This window comes from Athene cunicularia, assembly GCF_003259725.1.
Source record: "Athene cunicularia isolate RWA chromosome Z unlocalized genomic scaffold, athCun1 chrZ_part1, whole genome shotgun sequence".
NCBI classification, from domain to species: domain Eukaryota; kingdom Metazoa; phylum Chordata; class Aves; order Strigiformes; family Strigidae; genus Athene; species Athene cunicularia.
The window spans coordinates 17,166,973-17,182,504 of NW_020799142.1; the positions used below are offsets into that span (position 1 = coordinate 17,166,973).

General features: G+C 37.9%; 1 protein-coding gene across 2 annotated transcripts in view; it reads left to right on the forward strand.

The window, feature by feature from the left end:
- IL6ST (interleukin 6 signal transducer) overlaps positions 1–15,532 on the forward strand; it is a 35,788-nt gene that overhangs the window by 11,227 nt on the left and 9,029 nt on the right. Inside the window, exons 7-15 of one of the 2 annotated variants that reach the window (XM_026865426.1) lie at positions 1,606–1,688; positions 2,860–3,079; positions 4,145–4,321; positions 5,022–5,123; positions 5,678–5,824; positions 6,746–6,886; positions 8,952–9,048; positions 10,409–10,490; positions 11,335–13,085. In XM_026865426.1, coding sequence (XP_026721227.1) covers positions 1,606–1,688; positions 2,860–3,079; positions 4,145–4,321; positions 5,022–5,123; positions 5,678–5,824; positions 6,746–6,886; positions 8,952–9,048; positions 10,409–10,490; positions 11,335–12,060 — 1,775 coding nt within the window. In that variant the 3' untranslated portion in view covers positions 12,061–13,085. Of the gene's footprint in view, positions 1–1,605; positions 1,689–2,859; positions 3,080–4,144; positions 4,322–5,021; positions 5,124–5,677; positions 5,825–6,745; positions 6,887–8,951; positions 9,049–10,408; positions 10,491–11,334; positions 13,086–15,532 lie in introns of those variants that run through there. The other variant, XM_026865428.1, reaches the window with a different exon arrangement.

The window sequence follows — 15,532 nt, forward strand, 5'->3', positions numbered from 1 at the left end:
TTAAATGTGCTTTAGCCTTTCCTGCTTGCATTCTGTTCTGTAACATCCTGTCTGTTTCTTAATGCATTCCAAGGTGCCCTGTTCTTACACAGTCTGTTCAGTGTAGCATTTCAGTGCATATCTTGAAACAGTTAAACAAATAGAGGTTTCATTGTCAAAACACCACATTGCACTTGGAGCTTTAACTAAACGTGCTAGATCAGAAATCCTTCAGTTTACCCTAATTTACCCTAATTGAGTTTCCAACAATGAGTTTTGATTGAATTAACGTGTCATCTTGTATTGTAGAAGTAAGAAGATGATTGTAGTGTATATGCTACTTAAACAAAATGGAATTTATATGTACATAATAATATTTCTTCTGCTCTACATAAAAGTTCACTTTTTCTAGAGAAGATACTTTAAAATATTCTTTCAATATTTTAGTCACTACTTTTCAACTCATGGTTTTGTTTTCTCTGGTTACTATCTCAACCTTAGCAATGAGGATTTCAAGACTCACTGCCTATTTAGACTGTGGTGCTGTTCTGCTGTGGTGACAGGCTTTACAAAAATACTGCTAGAGCGATTAAGTACCTATGTTTTATTTTAGTCTCAGAACAAAGGTGTTGTAGTAGAAAAAGAACATAAAGCCAGTCATGTTGCGTTCATCATCTATATTCAGCAAGATGTACAATTGCTTCTGTTTCACATGAATCAAATCAGGGTACTCCAATGAGATTTGTAAGGAAGAGCTCCCTTTGCCTCAATTTCCATTTCTCCTTCCTTCCTAATGTAAAGCAGAGAAGATACACACTGTGGGCTTGATAGTGTTTTTAGGAGGTAAAACAACCAAAAACTCATGATTGATATAAATATTAAATAAAAACTCTCAAGAGAAAATAAGTCTAGCAAGATTATAAATGTAAATGCATTTTAAGATCATCTTTATTAGGGCTAAGGCCCTCTCAAAGGATTGGCCACTTTTGATTCCTTTATGCACTGTAATAGATTGATTCATTCTACTTTGAAATGAAATTTATAGTGGACATACCACTTGACATTTTTACAGTACTGATGTCAGAAGGTATTGTTGTATTGCACAAAGGTACTGGAGTTCTGTTACCCTTTTTAGTATAAAGGATATAGGAAACTTGAGAAATTGTGGCAGGAGAAATTTGTCTCACTGTTCTGTACTTTCCTTTTTTAGGTGATTAGATACTGAGGGGTAGGGAGAGTTACAGCTACAGACCATAGAAAGGCTGGCAGTATACGGATATGCAGGGCTGAGCCTTTGGACACAGGCAGCATGGTGTAGTTTTGGTTGTACCCCTCTCATCACTGTCATCGTAAGCCTGTGTTGCAGATGCTCAGCATGGTGACTCTCAGTTATTTTGAAACTGTACACTTAAAGCAGAACTGGTGTTTTGCTTATCCCTTCAGGAAGTCTTTCCGTGCACATGTTCCACTTAATATACCAAGTTATTTTCTTTGAGGAACTAAGGAAACACTGCTTGTATATTTAAAAAAAAAAAAAAAAGCAGTAAGCATCTAATGATAGTCAGTTGATGAATTCAAATATTAAATAAAAATACTTCTACTATTAAGCATTATTTCTTTTATCAGAGCCATCTAAAGGACCACCTGTATGGAGGAGCATTGTTGCATCTCACTCACCAACTTTCTGGACTATGCATCTGATGTGGAAGGTAAAGCAACATGATATCTGCAGGCATTGAGTAGTCTTTTAAAGCCATGCTTTTTTTAAAGTGGCAAAATTTACCTCAACAAACTTGAGTAGGTATCTGGGACAGTACTGATTATATTGATAGAAGTGACTTCAGTAGTACTATTCAAATAAATCTTATGAAAAATTAAAAGTACATATGTAAAGGCTGTCAATTAACTGACACATATCTGTGATCCAGTGTATACAGAATCTACTTTCAGATTCCTGGCTTGCTGTCCTGAAGCAGTCTGTGGAATTAGAAACTTTAATTTGGAACAAAGTAAACCTTCATGTTATTCCTGCTGTATCCTAAAACTTCCATAATACTGTCTGGACAGGGATACTCCAGCTGGAAAATCCATTAAGACTAGAGAAATTCCAGAGGCCAGACTTACTAAATACAGCACTGCATGTTTGCATGCAATAGTCTGCTGTGTTTAGTTGTCTGATTAGTCCCAAGCTGAGAAAGTGAATGCAATTATGGTCAGTCCCCATCTCCTGCTTTCTTTTGGTCTGTGAACTTTGTCACATCTGATCTAGCTGTCTCTTTATTATTACTTTTTCCCTATTACTGTGTGACTTATGTGAAGTTACATGTATATTGATGGAGCATCATTTTCTGATGTAACTTGTACTCCACATGCCAATTCTGACATTATTTATCTTAGAATTAGAAAACTGGTGTTACTTTACAGTTTCACCAATTTTCTCTTAGGTTGTCTGAAAACTAATACTGTTACAGAAAAACATAGTATTTCTGTGTTATTAGATAAAGTTTTTTTCCATATGTAATAAAACTAATCTGGCTGTTTTGCATTCGTATTCCACACAGCTTCATTTTATGTCACTGTTGTAAAGTCACGTAAATGCAGTTTTTACCAACACATAGTTCTGCAGTCTTTACAGAATAGCTTTTATTAAACTGCTAGGTAGGATTGTGAGCCAAGAAAAATAATTTAAACGAGAAATAGTTCTGGATGTTACTGCTTCACAGAAATGGAACATAGGTTATTTGTGTTTTTCTTAAATATGCAGCTGTTTGGTCTGTGTGACTTGCGTTGCTCTCAGATCTTTAAGTTGTGCATCAAAGACATTAAAGACAAAGTCGTGTTTGTTCAGTATCAGTCTAACCAAAGATGTGTTTCTAACAGGCATTGGACCCGTTTGAAGCCAATGGAGTAATCTTGCAGTATGAAGTGACTGTCAGATCTAAATCATCTCTCTCCAGTCTAGTAGAGAAATATAATGTTACTACCACCAACCTTACATTAAAGCTGCCAAATGGAACTTATGAAGTGACTGTGATTGCCCATAACAGAGTTGGGGCATCCCCTCCATCAGTTTTACTTATCCCAGCAAGTAATTCAAAAGGTTAGTGTCCTCGTCATGTTGCTTTCAAATGCATCTGCATGGCTTTTGTTATAAATCTTTAGTGTTGCAAAATGGTAGCTTTTTACTTGGACACATAATTGAAGTATTACTGAATGTATCTACAATTTTATGCCTTATAATTATGCTACCGTTTGTATACTAGGAAATGTGCGAATTTATGTATTCACGGGTTCATATGAAGTGATGTCTGCTATTTTGCTGTTCTTTTTAATCCTTGGAGCTACTGTGCAGTATATTAGCTGTTGTTTCTTTTCTTAACATAGCAGGTGGTTTTATTATCTTTTTTAAAAAAATGAAAGCATCCTTTACTTCATGTATGTACCATCTCACCACTGTTTCACTTCCTTCTGCTTTCAATCTCCTCCCTGCCCCTTTTTGTTCTTGTCCCAGTCTCTCCCATATTTTCAGTATCTTGCCTGGTTGCTTTGTTACCTGCTTCCACTGTTTCTCTAATGTTCATGTTCCTTTTTATTATGTTCCTTTCATTGCTCAATAGTACTAAGTACAAGCTGTGGTTTCTCCTTACTTCCAACCTCCTCACAGAAAATCCAAACACTACCAGGACAGGAAGCAAAAAAAATAAGTGTATGGACAGATGCTGCTTTTAAACACCAAGAGAGAACCACAGGTTCTAAAACTATTAGATGAACTAATTCAAACACAGTAGCAGTGCAGCCAGAAGTACTTGGTAAGGTATATGAGTGTGAGGATTATAATGGGCATTTAAAGTGTCTCTGAAATAGAACCTTTCTTTTATGAACAATGTAATATCTTACTGTGCAATAAGTCACCTTACTGTGTTTGAGAACAGAGAAGCTGAGTCTAATTTCCAGTTTTTAAATAGCCTAATACTACTTATTTTGGATCTCTAACATGAAGATTCAGATGTAAGCTTCCAGATTTCAGAAAATTTACTTAGGTTCTGTAAAATTGTCACCATTACAATAACCAAAAGTATCTGTGTTTGAAAAGATAGCTATTATTATTAATATCTAGTGGAAAAACTGTCAATATATATCACTTCTCTGTTTTCTTTCATCACAGCTCCTGTGAAGAGTGTTAGAACGCTACCTAAAGATGGCAAGTTGTGGGTAGGGTGGACTGCTCCTAACAGTTATGTTCTTAAATATGTGATTGAATGGTGTCTGGTGTCCAACAGCTCAGACTGCATCATAGAATGGCAGAATGAACCAGGAAATGTTCAAGGAACATACTTAAAAGGTATTTAGCTTACGAGTTTATGAATGCTTTGTAGAACACTAAAGACCTAATCAGTATTCTCCGAGTGAGGAACATCCTCTTGCAGACTAGAAATGTATTGTAGGCCAGTAATCTGTGATAATAACAAGAGCTTCTCTTAGTTTATCATGTCAAAGTATCTGTATATTTTTGGCAAATATAAAACTGTATCTAATCTTGGATTTTGAAACTTTTATTATGTGACAGCAAGGGTTTTATCTGCATTTAATTTTTAGTCTTCTCATTCTTGGAAACCATTTAAATAGTGAGAAGGCTGAGTTCCTTCAAAATCAAATTCTCTGATCCCTTTTTCAGTTCAAATAATGTAACTTGATCAGCTTTACAGTTGTTTTCAGATTACGATCAGTAGCTTAGATCAATAATTTTGGGGTTCGTTGCTGCAGACAAAGGCTTTTTATTTAAAATAAATCAGAAAACCATATTTTTATGGAGTCTGTTTACTAAATTAAACATTTGAATGTGAACCATTATATTGTTCCTGTAGCTAATATTTTAGAGCGGTATGTCAGTAAGCTCTGTGAAAAATAGTCAGCTGCACTAGATGCAAGTGCATCTGGGTTTTGGCCATTTATCATCAGAACCCTGTTACCTGAAAGGAATGAGAAGTATGGTGAGGAATTTGACTATCTCTGAAACAACCATTTTAAATTCCTTTTATTAGGTGATATAAAGCCATTCAAGTGTTACTTGATAACTGTGTACCCCCTATATGCTGATGGTCAGGGAAGTGGACAGTCTGTGAAGGCTTATCTTCAGCAGGATCGTAAGTACAGAATACTCATCTTGGATCACATAAACTGACTTTCTTGACTAAACATAATGAGACCTTTGCTTTAATGTGACTGTGTAATGAAAACTGCTCCTGCTTTTGAGGGCCATCTGACGTAATTGATCTTGTCCCTTCTATTAACATCCATTCTGCTTATTTACAGTATTTAGGAGTTAAACAGATGTCTGTGACTGGCTCTTCCTGTTTTTCCAACCTTTATCAGCTAATCTGGCATGAGGGTTTTTATGTTATCAGTATAGTAATTTCTGTGCTGACTTATTTTAAATTTCAAGTATGAACCCAAGACTGACTAACTTCAGTTTAAGATTTCTTGTGATCTACTGGTTTTCTTTTTTTTTTTTTTTTTTCTGGAAGTTTCTCTTTTAAAGCATCTTTGGAGTTCCTGAGTTGTCTGAAAATAGTGCTTTGCAATAGTCCAGCTATTCCACTGAAGTTCTTATGCAGTAGCAATTCAGTACTTATTAATACACTGTTTCTCTGGATGTGAGGGTGCCCAACAGAAATGATTCTTCATATCCCCATTACAGGTCCTTCAAAAGGACCGACTGTTCAGACAAAAAAAGTAGGAAAAGCTGAAGCTGTTTTGACATGGAACCATCTCACAGTGGATGAACAAAATGGATTTATCAGAAGTTACACCATATTTTACAAAACTGTTGATGGAAATGAAACAGGTAACAGAAATCAGAGAATTACTTTGTGGTATTGAAGTATTCCATCTGTCTCCTTCCTAATACATGTTCCTGGAAAACAAGATACATAATCAAGTGTGGCTGACAGTCTGTTCTAATGATATCAGGCTGATGTCTGAGGCATAACTCTCCTCCATACTGAACATAAAAAGTCCCTAAGAATTCAGACCATGCAGTCTGTGTATAACAGGGTACTGAGTTTAGTTTCTGAAAGCTGATTTGTGGGTATTGTGTGTCCATTGTTCTTTCTAAATATAGGATGAGTTGGTATAGCAAGACTGTTGAAGACATAAAGGAGTTGACTAAATTTAATTATAATAAAGCCTTAAAAAAGGGTGTGTGGGTGTGTGTGGGGGGGGGGTGTGTGTGTGTGTGTGTTTCAATCCTCCCGGAACTCTAAATCAATATATTACTGGTGTAAAACATCTTGTTTGAAGTGCATTTTAGTCCATGTGTATGACCTGCAGACTTTTAACAGGGAGCTAGCCCTATCAAAAGTTTTCTCTTTAGATTTTCTTAAATTTGAAGGGCCTACCCTACTTGTAATTTCTAGTTGACCATGTTTTTTCTGGTTAGCCATGTATTCTGCTTATTAGAGACCTTTAGGCCTTAACTTTACTACTAGCTTAGTTTGTAGCTACATTCTGAGGGGAAAAAGAACCCCAGGAAATTAACATGTAAAATATAATCAAGAAAGAGACTAAATTCAAACACTTGAGCAGAAAACACATTTCAGCATTTCTTGTACAAGTTTGGTCTTTCTGTGTCTGTATGTTCCATACAGTCTTGTATTCTACTAAAACTATCTTGTACATCTGAAGACATGACGTTCTAGTGTTACTGTGTTTGTGAAGATGTAATAAATTGTACAGAAAACTAATATAAATTTTTTCCTCTCTTTAGCTGTGACAGTGGATCCTTCCAAGACAGAGTATACCCTTTCTTCTCTAACCAGTGACACACTGTATACTGTGAGGATGATGGCATACACAGATGAAGGAGGCAGGAGTGGCCCTGATTTTACATTTACTACACAAAAATTTGGTAAGAGCGGCACAATTAGTAGAAGTAGGAAGTAATGTTACAACAGTATAACAAGGCTCTGTGCAAGATCTGATTGGAAGGGAAGGTGCTTTTATTCTTCTGATTGTACAGAGGACAAGCTATCCTCTTTAGGTCTTCTGGATTGCTCTTTTATGTTGGCAAACATGTTGGCTTTGGATGTTTTGTGTATACTTTAGATTACAGCATTCTTTGGCCCCAACTTTGTGTGAAGTTATTAGGACAGTGCCTTTGTCATCTGTTCTAGTGTCTGATAGCTCCTACCCTCGTCTCAGAGTAGAGTCTTTGTTTTAATCTGAAGGTAGGTTGGCCTTTATTATCCTGATACAGGTGTCCTGAGAAGATGTAGAGGTGTGCTAGGATCTTGATCTGTTAATCTAGGTGCCAATCAGCCCATGCCATTCTTAAACCCTTCCTCAGCTTCGGCATTCTCATTCATACCACTATTCGTTTGCTACAGTTCTCTGCAGAGACTTTTTTGAATAGTAAAATTTATTGTATGCTCAGCTTCCTGTTTATGGTAGGAGTATTAACCAAACTTAGTGTGCAGAGCACTTTAGATTTAGCAGGGTTTTATATTGTTTTGCTATATAGTGTTGCTCTTCCCTAAGCATTCTGTAAGGTTTAATTAAGAATTTGGTTTGTGTGGCAGAATTTTAGTAGCAAGGGAGGGGCTACAGAGGTGATTCCTGTGGAAAGCTTCTGGACACTTGCCTATCTCTAAGTCAAACCCACCTCTGGCCAAGGTCAAGTCAATCAACAGTGGTGGTAGCACCTCTGTGGTAACATATTTAAGAGGGGAAAAGCTGCAATGGAGAGAGGAGTGAGATATGAGAGGAACAATTCTGCAGACACCAAGGTCAGTGAAGGAAGGGGTGGAGGAGTTGTTCCAGGCATTCCCCTGCAGCCCCTGGTGCAGCTGATGGTGAGGCAGGCTGTGCCCCTGCAACCCATGGAGGTCCAAGGTGGAGCAGATCTCCACTGGCAGCCCTTGGAGGACCCCACTCAGAGCAGGTGTATGACCAAAGAACACTGTGATTCCATGGGAAGCCTGTGCTGGAGCAGTCTGTTCCTGAAGGACTGCATCCTGTAGAAGGGACCCACACTGAAGCAGTTTGTGCAGGACTCTGTCCTGTAGGAGGGACCCCATGCTGGAGCAGGGGAAGAGTTTGAGGACTTCTCCCCCAAGAGTGAAGAAGCAGCAGAGACAGTGGGTGATGAACTGATCACAACTCCCATCCCCTGTCCCCTGTGCTGCTGGGGAGGGACGAGGTAGAGAAATCAGGAGCAAAGCTGAGTCCGGGAAAAGAGAGGGGTGGGGGCAAGGTGCTCTGAAGATTTGGGTTTATGTCTTATTGTCCTATTCTGATTTGATTGGTAATAAATTAAATATTTTTTCTCCAAGTTGAGTCTGGTTTGCCTGTGCCATAATTGATGAGTGAGCCCTCCCTGTCCTTGTCTCAACCCATGAGCCTTTTGTTATATTTCCTCTGCCCCATTACCCCACGGGGTGGAGGAGTAACCAGGTGGCAGTATGGTGCTTAGGCTGACTGGGCCCAAACCATGGCAATGTGTATAACAGTGGAAGGAATAAATAACAATAATGCAACCTTGAGTGTTTGCAGGTAAAGGATATTTTCATGTTCACAATAAACTGATGGATGACTAATGACGTTACTTATTTGAATGCGGTAATGTTACGGCAACCAGTAGGCCACTGAAACACCTGGACCAGAGATGAATTCACATAGATGTTATTGTCATATCTGCCCAGACTGTAAAATTACTTGCTCCATCAGTATTACAGCTTCTAGAGCAACCTGTGGCTTTTATTGATGCAGGCATTAGATTGTTGCAACAGAGCTTTTCGTGTTTTTACCCACAGAATATTTTCATGTGGTGAAAAGGTACATTGGAAGGTGAAGCTTAAGACTGAGTGCTGCGGCTGTATTCAGTTCCAGATTTTCCTTGTCCCTTTGGGAATGTGTGATGCTGCTTTCCTTAAATGCCAATATGGGCTATAACTGCTTCTCTTTGTTTTCTTCAGGGAAAGGAGAAATTGAAGCCATAGTTGTACCTGTGTGTCTAGCATTCCTGTTGATTGTGCTCCTTGGAGTTTTGTTCTGCTTCAACAAACGTGACTTGTAAGTATAAATGAAGTTTTTCTCTTATGCTTCTGATATTTCTTAGGATAACAGGTGGCCATAATGCAATACAAACAAGTAAAATAATCTACAGTTAGATCAGAAAAAGAAGGTAAAAGATGCATATGTTGATTGGTGTATTTTTTTTGTTTTCCTTGAAGTCAGGGCCTCTTATATACTAATTTCTTACTGTTAACTATTGGCATGTAAACTAAGTGTTGCATGACTCAATCCTGCAAGGAAATTGCTGCTTTTCTTGCTAGATTTGGTCAGGGTTAGGTTTGTTAGGTTTCAATCAGGATATACTGTCTGTTTTGTTTTCTTAGTCATCATATGAGAGTGGAATGATGGTCTCTAGGTTGTGAAGCACAGAGGAACTGTTTGCTGGCTGTATATGAGCTATTTAATGTTACAGTGTGAGCAAGCTTTACAGCTAAAAAAGTTACGCAGACTTATCTTATGTACCTGCTTTGCATAAACTCAGTCAAACTCTGTGCCTATTTACTATCTGCTGGGAAACATCCTGCCTCCTCCTGTTCCTTCTACCCCAGAGATCTTGGCTATGGCTTTAGCTGAGAGCTTACTGCTGAAGTGTTTTACCTGGTAAGGAGTAGCACCTCTCCCATGTCCCCATTGAACTATCTTTTCTTTCTAATTAAAGATGACATTTTGTGCCCTTTTCAATTAGAAACCTCCCTGCTGCTCCTAAAATCTGTTCTTAATCAGCTGAAAGCCCATCTTGCAATGTTCTTCAGAGTTCTACAGAGGATCTGTTGTTGAGGCTGTTTATAAAAGACCAGGAGAGATACATCAGTTTCAAAGTTAGATTGGTTGGGGGTGTTTTATCTACAGAAACTTTTATTGTTAAGTAACAGTTATGACATTCTTAGAGTTCAGAGTTAAAGACCAAGCAAGTTTTTCTTCAGATACCTTCACTTTATTTTTAGCTGTAAAGTTGCCTTAGATTGACAGCTGTGTTATTATCATTATTTTAAATGAACAACAGTGTATTTTTTTATACTGACATGCATCATAAACTTTAGATAAATAATTGCTCTGTAGATTCTAGAATGCTGTAAATTTGAAAATGCCTCACTAACTGTTACCATTTATTGGCTTGCCTTATGTTGGATGGCTACATCTAATGTGTGAAGGAGTCACAAGTGCAGTGCTGTGTTTTGCTAAGTAGTACAGCTTCATACAAAGATGTAAAGTGCAGGAAGAATTCCTGTTTGGAAATAAATACTCTTGCAAAATTGCTATGTAAGGGAGTGGTGTCTCCATTATGCAGTACTTGCTGTCAACGTAGGTATTTGGGAAGTTCATCTTGTAATGTTACTCTGTTTTTAATCCTTTACAGAATTAAAAAGCATATCTGGCCTATTGTCCCTGATCCATCCAAGAGTAACATTGCTCAGTGGTCTCCTCAAGTTCCGGCTAAGGTAATGGTCATCTTTTGTAAACGTTATATAAAGCTTATAAACATCCCAGACTAGCTAGTGGGAGTCTTTCTGTCTTCTAGCACAGATGGATTTCAAGGGGAAAAAAAAGTTGAGTTTCATGACATTGTGATTACGATATGATTAGAAGACTTCATTGCATCAGTAGATACAGCATTAGAAGCGCATGGCCCTTAGTACAAGTTCACAGCATAGAGCATTATGAGTTATATTCAGTTTACTAGTTGGAAGGGTCATGTCCTAATTATGTTATTCATTCATGGGAAATCAGGATTAAGTAAACAGTATTCATGATTCCCATTCTTAAAACCCTGAAGTTACTTGTTTGCACAGTTATGTCATGAATGAGAGAGAAAACTCTCTAAAAGTTTCTCATGGATGAGGAGATGGCAGAAAAATTTCTGCCCTGTGTGGGCTGAATGACATAGCAAATTCTGTGCAATAAACTGTGGCTAACTTCTATGAAGAACTGCTGTGATGTTGAATAGATTATTGGAAGTAATGTATGCATGGCCTCAAAGAATGTTCCTGTGATACACAGCAAATGGTTCTATGTTTACAGTTTTAAAAAATAATTACAGTAAAAGCAAAGCTTGCACACCCACAATGGTTTTAGAATAGCTGCATAATTAAGACTTTATTTCGGGGACAAAAATACATCCTTCATTTTGTAACAGATACTTTGGACATACTGCCAAACTTAGTAAAGAGAAAACTTATATGAAGAAACTTGAAAAAATTACAGAATAAAAAATTCCTATATTTACTGGGGGGGTTGATTTTTAAATAACCTTCCTCTTAGGCAACATTCATCTCTTTCTTTCAGCATAACTTTAGTTCCAAAGATCAGATGTACCCAGAAGGCAGCTTTACAGATGTAAGCGTTGTAGAAATAGAAGCTGATGACAAGAAGTCTTTTTCAGAACAAGATCTAAAACCATTTGACTTGCTTAAAAAGGAAAAAAGTACTTCAGAAGGGCACAGCAGTGGTATTGGAGGATCCTCGTGCATGTCTTCTCCTAGGCAAAGCGTCTCTGACAGCGATGAAGGTGAAACTACACAAAACACTTCAAGCACTGTACAATATTCAACTGTAGTACTTAATGGCTACAGAGACCAAACACCTGTACAAGTCTTTTCAAGGTCTGAGTCAACTCAGCCACTACTAGATTCAGAAGAGAGATCAGAGGATCAAGCTGGAGGAGGTGACAGTACAACCCAGAGGCAGCATTACTTCAAACAAAATGGTGGTCAGGATGAAACCAACACAGACAGGCCGTGCTTTGAAAGAACAAAGCAAATTATTCATGCTAATGAGGGGGATCTTGTTGGATTTGCACAGTTGCAGATCTCAGGTCAGAGTTCACAGCTGTTGGGCCTTGGGCTGGAAAAAAATACCCAGGAAGCTGCTCTACCAGATGTTTTACAGGCAAGTACTGAAGAACAAACTGTGAGATCTGAATCAGTGGAAGGAAACCCAGTGTTGGTTGATGAAATACCAAAAAGTTACCTCCCGCAGACTGTGAGACAGGGGGGCTATATGCCTCAGTAAGAGAAGAGACTGGCTCTGTTAGGCCTTCATTAGTGCCTGTTCACACTTTCTCCTGTGTTTCTGATAAATTAAGCTAGGTATTTTTATCTGAATGCAGATAGAAGTACTGAAATTAAGTGATGAATTTGACAAAGTACAGTAAGGACTGTGTGTTTGTTGAAAATTTGCAGTCCAGACTTACACTTTTATGCACTACATAAAATCTTATGTCTGGATAGCTGAAAAGCCTCTGTGCTACATTGGGGATTTTGTGTCTTGTCATAGCAGATTTACATGTGATTGAAAATGGCAAGTTTCAGTTAATCACATCAGCCAATAGACCTCCCAGAAGAAATCGATTTGTGACAGTGTACAAGCCTAAAAAGCCAGCTGTAGTTGCTTGGAGCATCTTTGTGCAAAAGTAAGGCTGAAGCTTAGTATTCTAATATGGAAGGATACTTGTGTCATATACTTTTCAATTGCTTGACTGACTTTCTGAATTTTGATTTTGCCCGGTGTCTCCAGTTTCCACCTTACCAGACATGCAAATCATGTTTAACCCCATTTAAAAATTACAAAAATTAAACAGAACTTGCTATGGTGTGCCAGTAAGAAAACACCATGATTGCTTGACTCTGAATGCTACTATAGTAATTGATATTCTGCTTACATTAGATATGTGTGCATATGAACTATATAATAATTTGGCCTGAAAATGTACCTTGCAACTTGACACACAGCAATTCAGTCTCATGTTCAAAAATTTAGAAATCCAGATGAAAACACAGATTAACAGTTAGTTAAATGATTTGTACCCAGATCACTGATTATACCATACCTCTCTGGTCATACAAATTGCCTTTGTTTAATAAGTGCACCTTTGCTGTATACAGCTTAAGAGGCAAGTAACAAGCTGTAAGTTTTTACCATTTTTCTAACTGCTGAGGAGAAAATGAATATGACCTTCCAGATTGACTACAATGATTAGTGTGCTGTAACCTTGCTGCTAATGCCGCAGGACCTCCTTCACACTGAAAGTAGCAAAACCAAAAGCACTGAAGTCATTGAAACTCTCAGAAGAAAATACAAAACTTGTACCCTGAATTTGACCATTACTGGTAGTATGTATCTATTAGTGATCATGAGCCACAAATAACACATGTAGCTGTTAAAATTCCTCTTTTATGTCTCACTTTTTCCCTGTTGATACAGTTTGATTTTATTGAAGAAGATCCGTATCTTGGATACTGCCTCTATCAGGGTTTAAAGAAAAATTAAGTTACACTAAGATAAACCCCTTCTGTAATGATAACTAGAAGTTTTATGGCACTCTTGCAGATATTTTTATTTAACCTTAACTTAGTCTAGTCAGCTTTCTAATCTAACACTAATAAATAAATAAATAAAACCTTCATTCAAAACACTAAATACTGTGCTGTGAGAATAAAACAAAGGTTTTATTTCTCCTTCAGCAAAAGAACTGTGTATTTAAGACAACATGAAACCTTTTGTGCTGTGACCTGTGGCACTGCTATTCTGCAAAGCACTTGATAATGACCCTGGAAAGGCAGGGGTCAATATCATTTCAGCTTACCCTGTCTTGTCTGCCAGCTTGCATGGAAGGACAGGTATACATATAAGTTTCATGTGTTTTCCACTTTCCACAAACAACGTCAATGCTAGAGTAAATTTGTAAGATTGCCTCTTGAAGTCTGGACTATTTAAAAGTGATAAAGAATGCAGACTCTTTAGTAACATTTCAGTATTCCATACCTTTTTCACAACAGTATTTTTTGTATCTGGGCCCTTTTAAACTAAAAGGGTGTGTTGCAGCTTACTGTAACTAGACCTTTCTACTAACCAGACCCCTTCCTTCTCTCCCCACTCGACTTCAGCACCTTTAGACTCCTATGAGATAGTGCTGAGACCATCTTCCATTTTTTTCAAAGGTTGAAAGAGTGTTCCTTCATCAAAACACATTCTTCTGGGAAAGTAATAGCAGTTACTTTATTGGGGGATGGGTTGTCTTCTCTATGCAGACTTCTCTGTGACTGTAGAAATCCCAAGTAAAAGGGGAAGTCTGCTGAGCAGTGCAGTGCCTCTTAGAACTGCCTTGCAGCCATGTGCATGTAATCCACCTCCTGCTTATCTCTGAAATACTGTGGGCCTCAACCTGATGACTTACTCTGAACATTGCTTCAAAAATATGTTGATGATTTCTTTCCTTTCTTTAAAATTGTTTTTGTGATCCAGCGATACTAACTTTTGATAGCATATGCCATATTTGAGGGACAACTTCATTTATTCCTGAAGTTACTATTTGCCTTTCTGTTGTGTAAAGGGAAGGCATTTGGTTCTCAGTTGCTGTTAATCATGGACTGTTTCCAACATTAAACAGCATCAAGAGATGCTCATTTTTAAAGGTCTGTGCTAACAAGAGTTCTGGCCTGTCACTTCTGGCATCTTTCTTTATGTTTGTGGGCCAGTGGTAATAACCTCGCAGAATTGTACAGGAGCGTATCCTAGAGAGAATTATGTCACTCTGACATTTATATTCCATCTTTCATGCTTGTGCATTTATCTAGGGATAAAATACTCAGGACTAAGCAGGAGATACTGGTGGATGAACAGCTTGTAGAAGCCACAGTACATAAAAAGAGCAGGTCTACAGCTTGTTCATAAACCTATGTGCCAAATATTATATCATGCAGTGTTCAGGGTTAACTTGATTTTGTACTTTGGATCATAACAATCTAATTGTATCAAAACAGTTGCATACAGATTTTTAGAGTGTCTGTAATGTAATTATAGTAGTAGTCCACTGAAATTCTCTTAACTTGGCCCTAACATAGTAATTAAATAAGAGGCTTCCCTGTCCCCCCCCCCAGTACCTGTGGTGCACTTTACAAAATAAAGGCATTATTTAAAAAAAATCACACTTCACTACTGACATTTTCATGTCCATCTTGATTTCATGGACTGGAATTTTTCACGTAGGGGTGGGAAAACAGTTGTGAAGATCTTGTTACTTTGGTGGCAGGGAAGGGAGGATAGTACAAATAAATATTTTTCCTCTTTTAGCATGTTTGAAACCTTTCTTAAGTGCAGGCTGGTTATCTGTTCCTCTGTTTACAAGAGAAGTGAATTTATTTATCTCTGTAGTTTGGTTGTAGTGGGTCTGTTAGAACAGGAGGTTGTTGAGGTTGTTTCTGGGTTGTATTGGCTCACTTTCAGGGCAGTTAGTCTGGGAATATCCTCCTCCACTGAAGTGAAAGTCTCGGGATGGTTTCATATGCCCTACTGTAGTAAACTAAACTGCCTGTTAAGCCTTAACCTGACAACGCAAAGCACAGCAGAGCAAAAATTTTTCTCAACTTCATTCTGGAGTGTCTGTGACCAAGTGTTTGCCTATCTGTGCTACAGCAGCCTGGCAAAATGCTAATTACCAGGACTGGAAAAAACTTTGGCCCGAGGAGGAGGGAGGGAGTTTTCA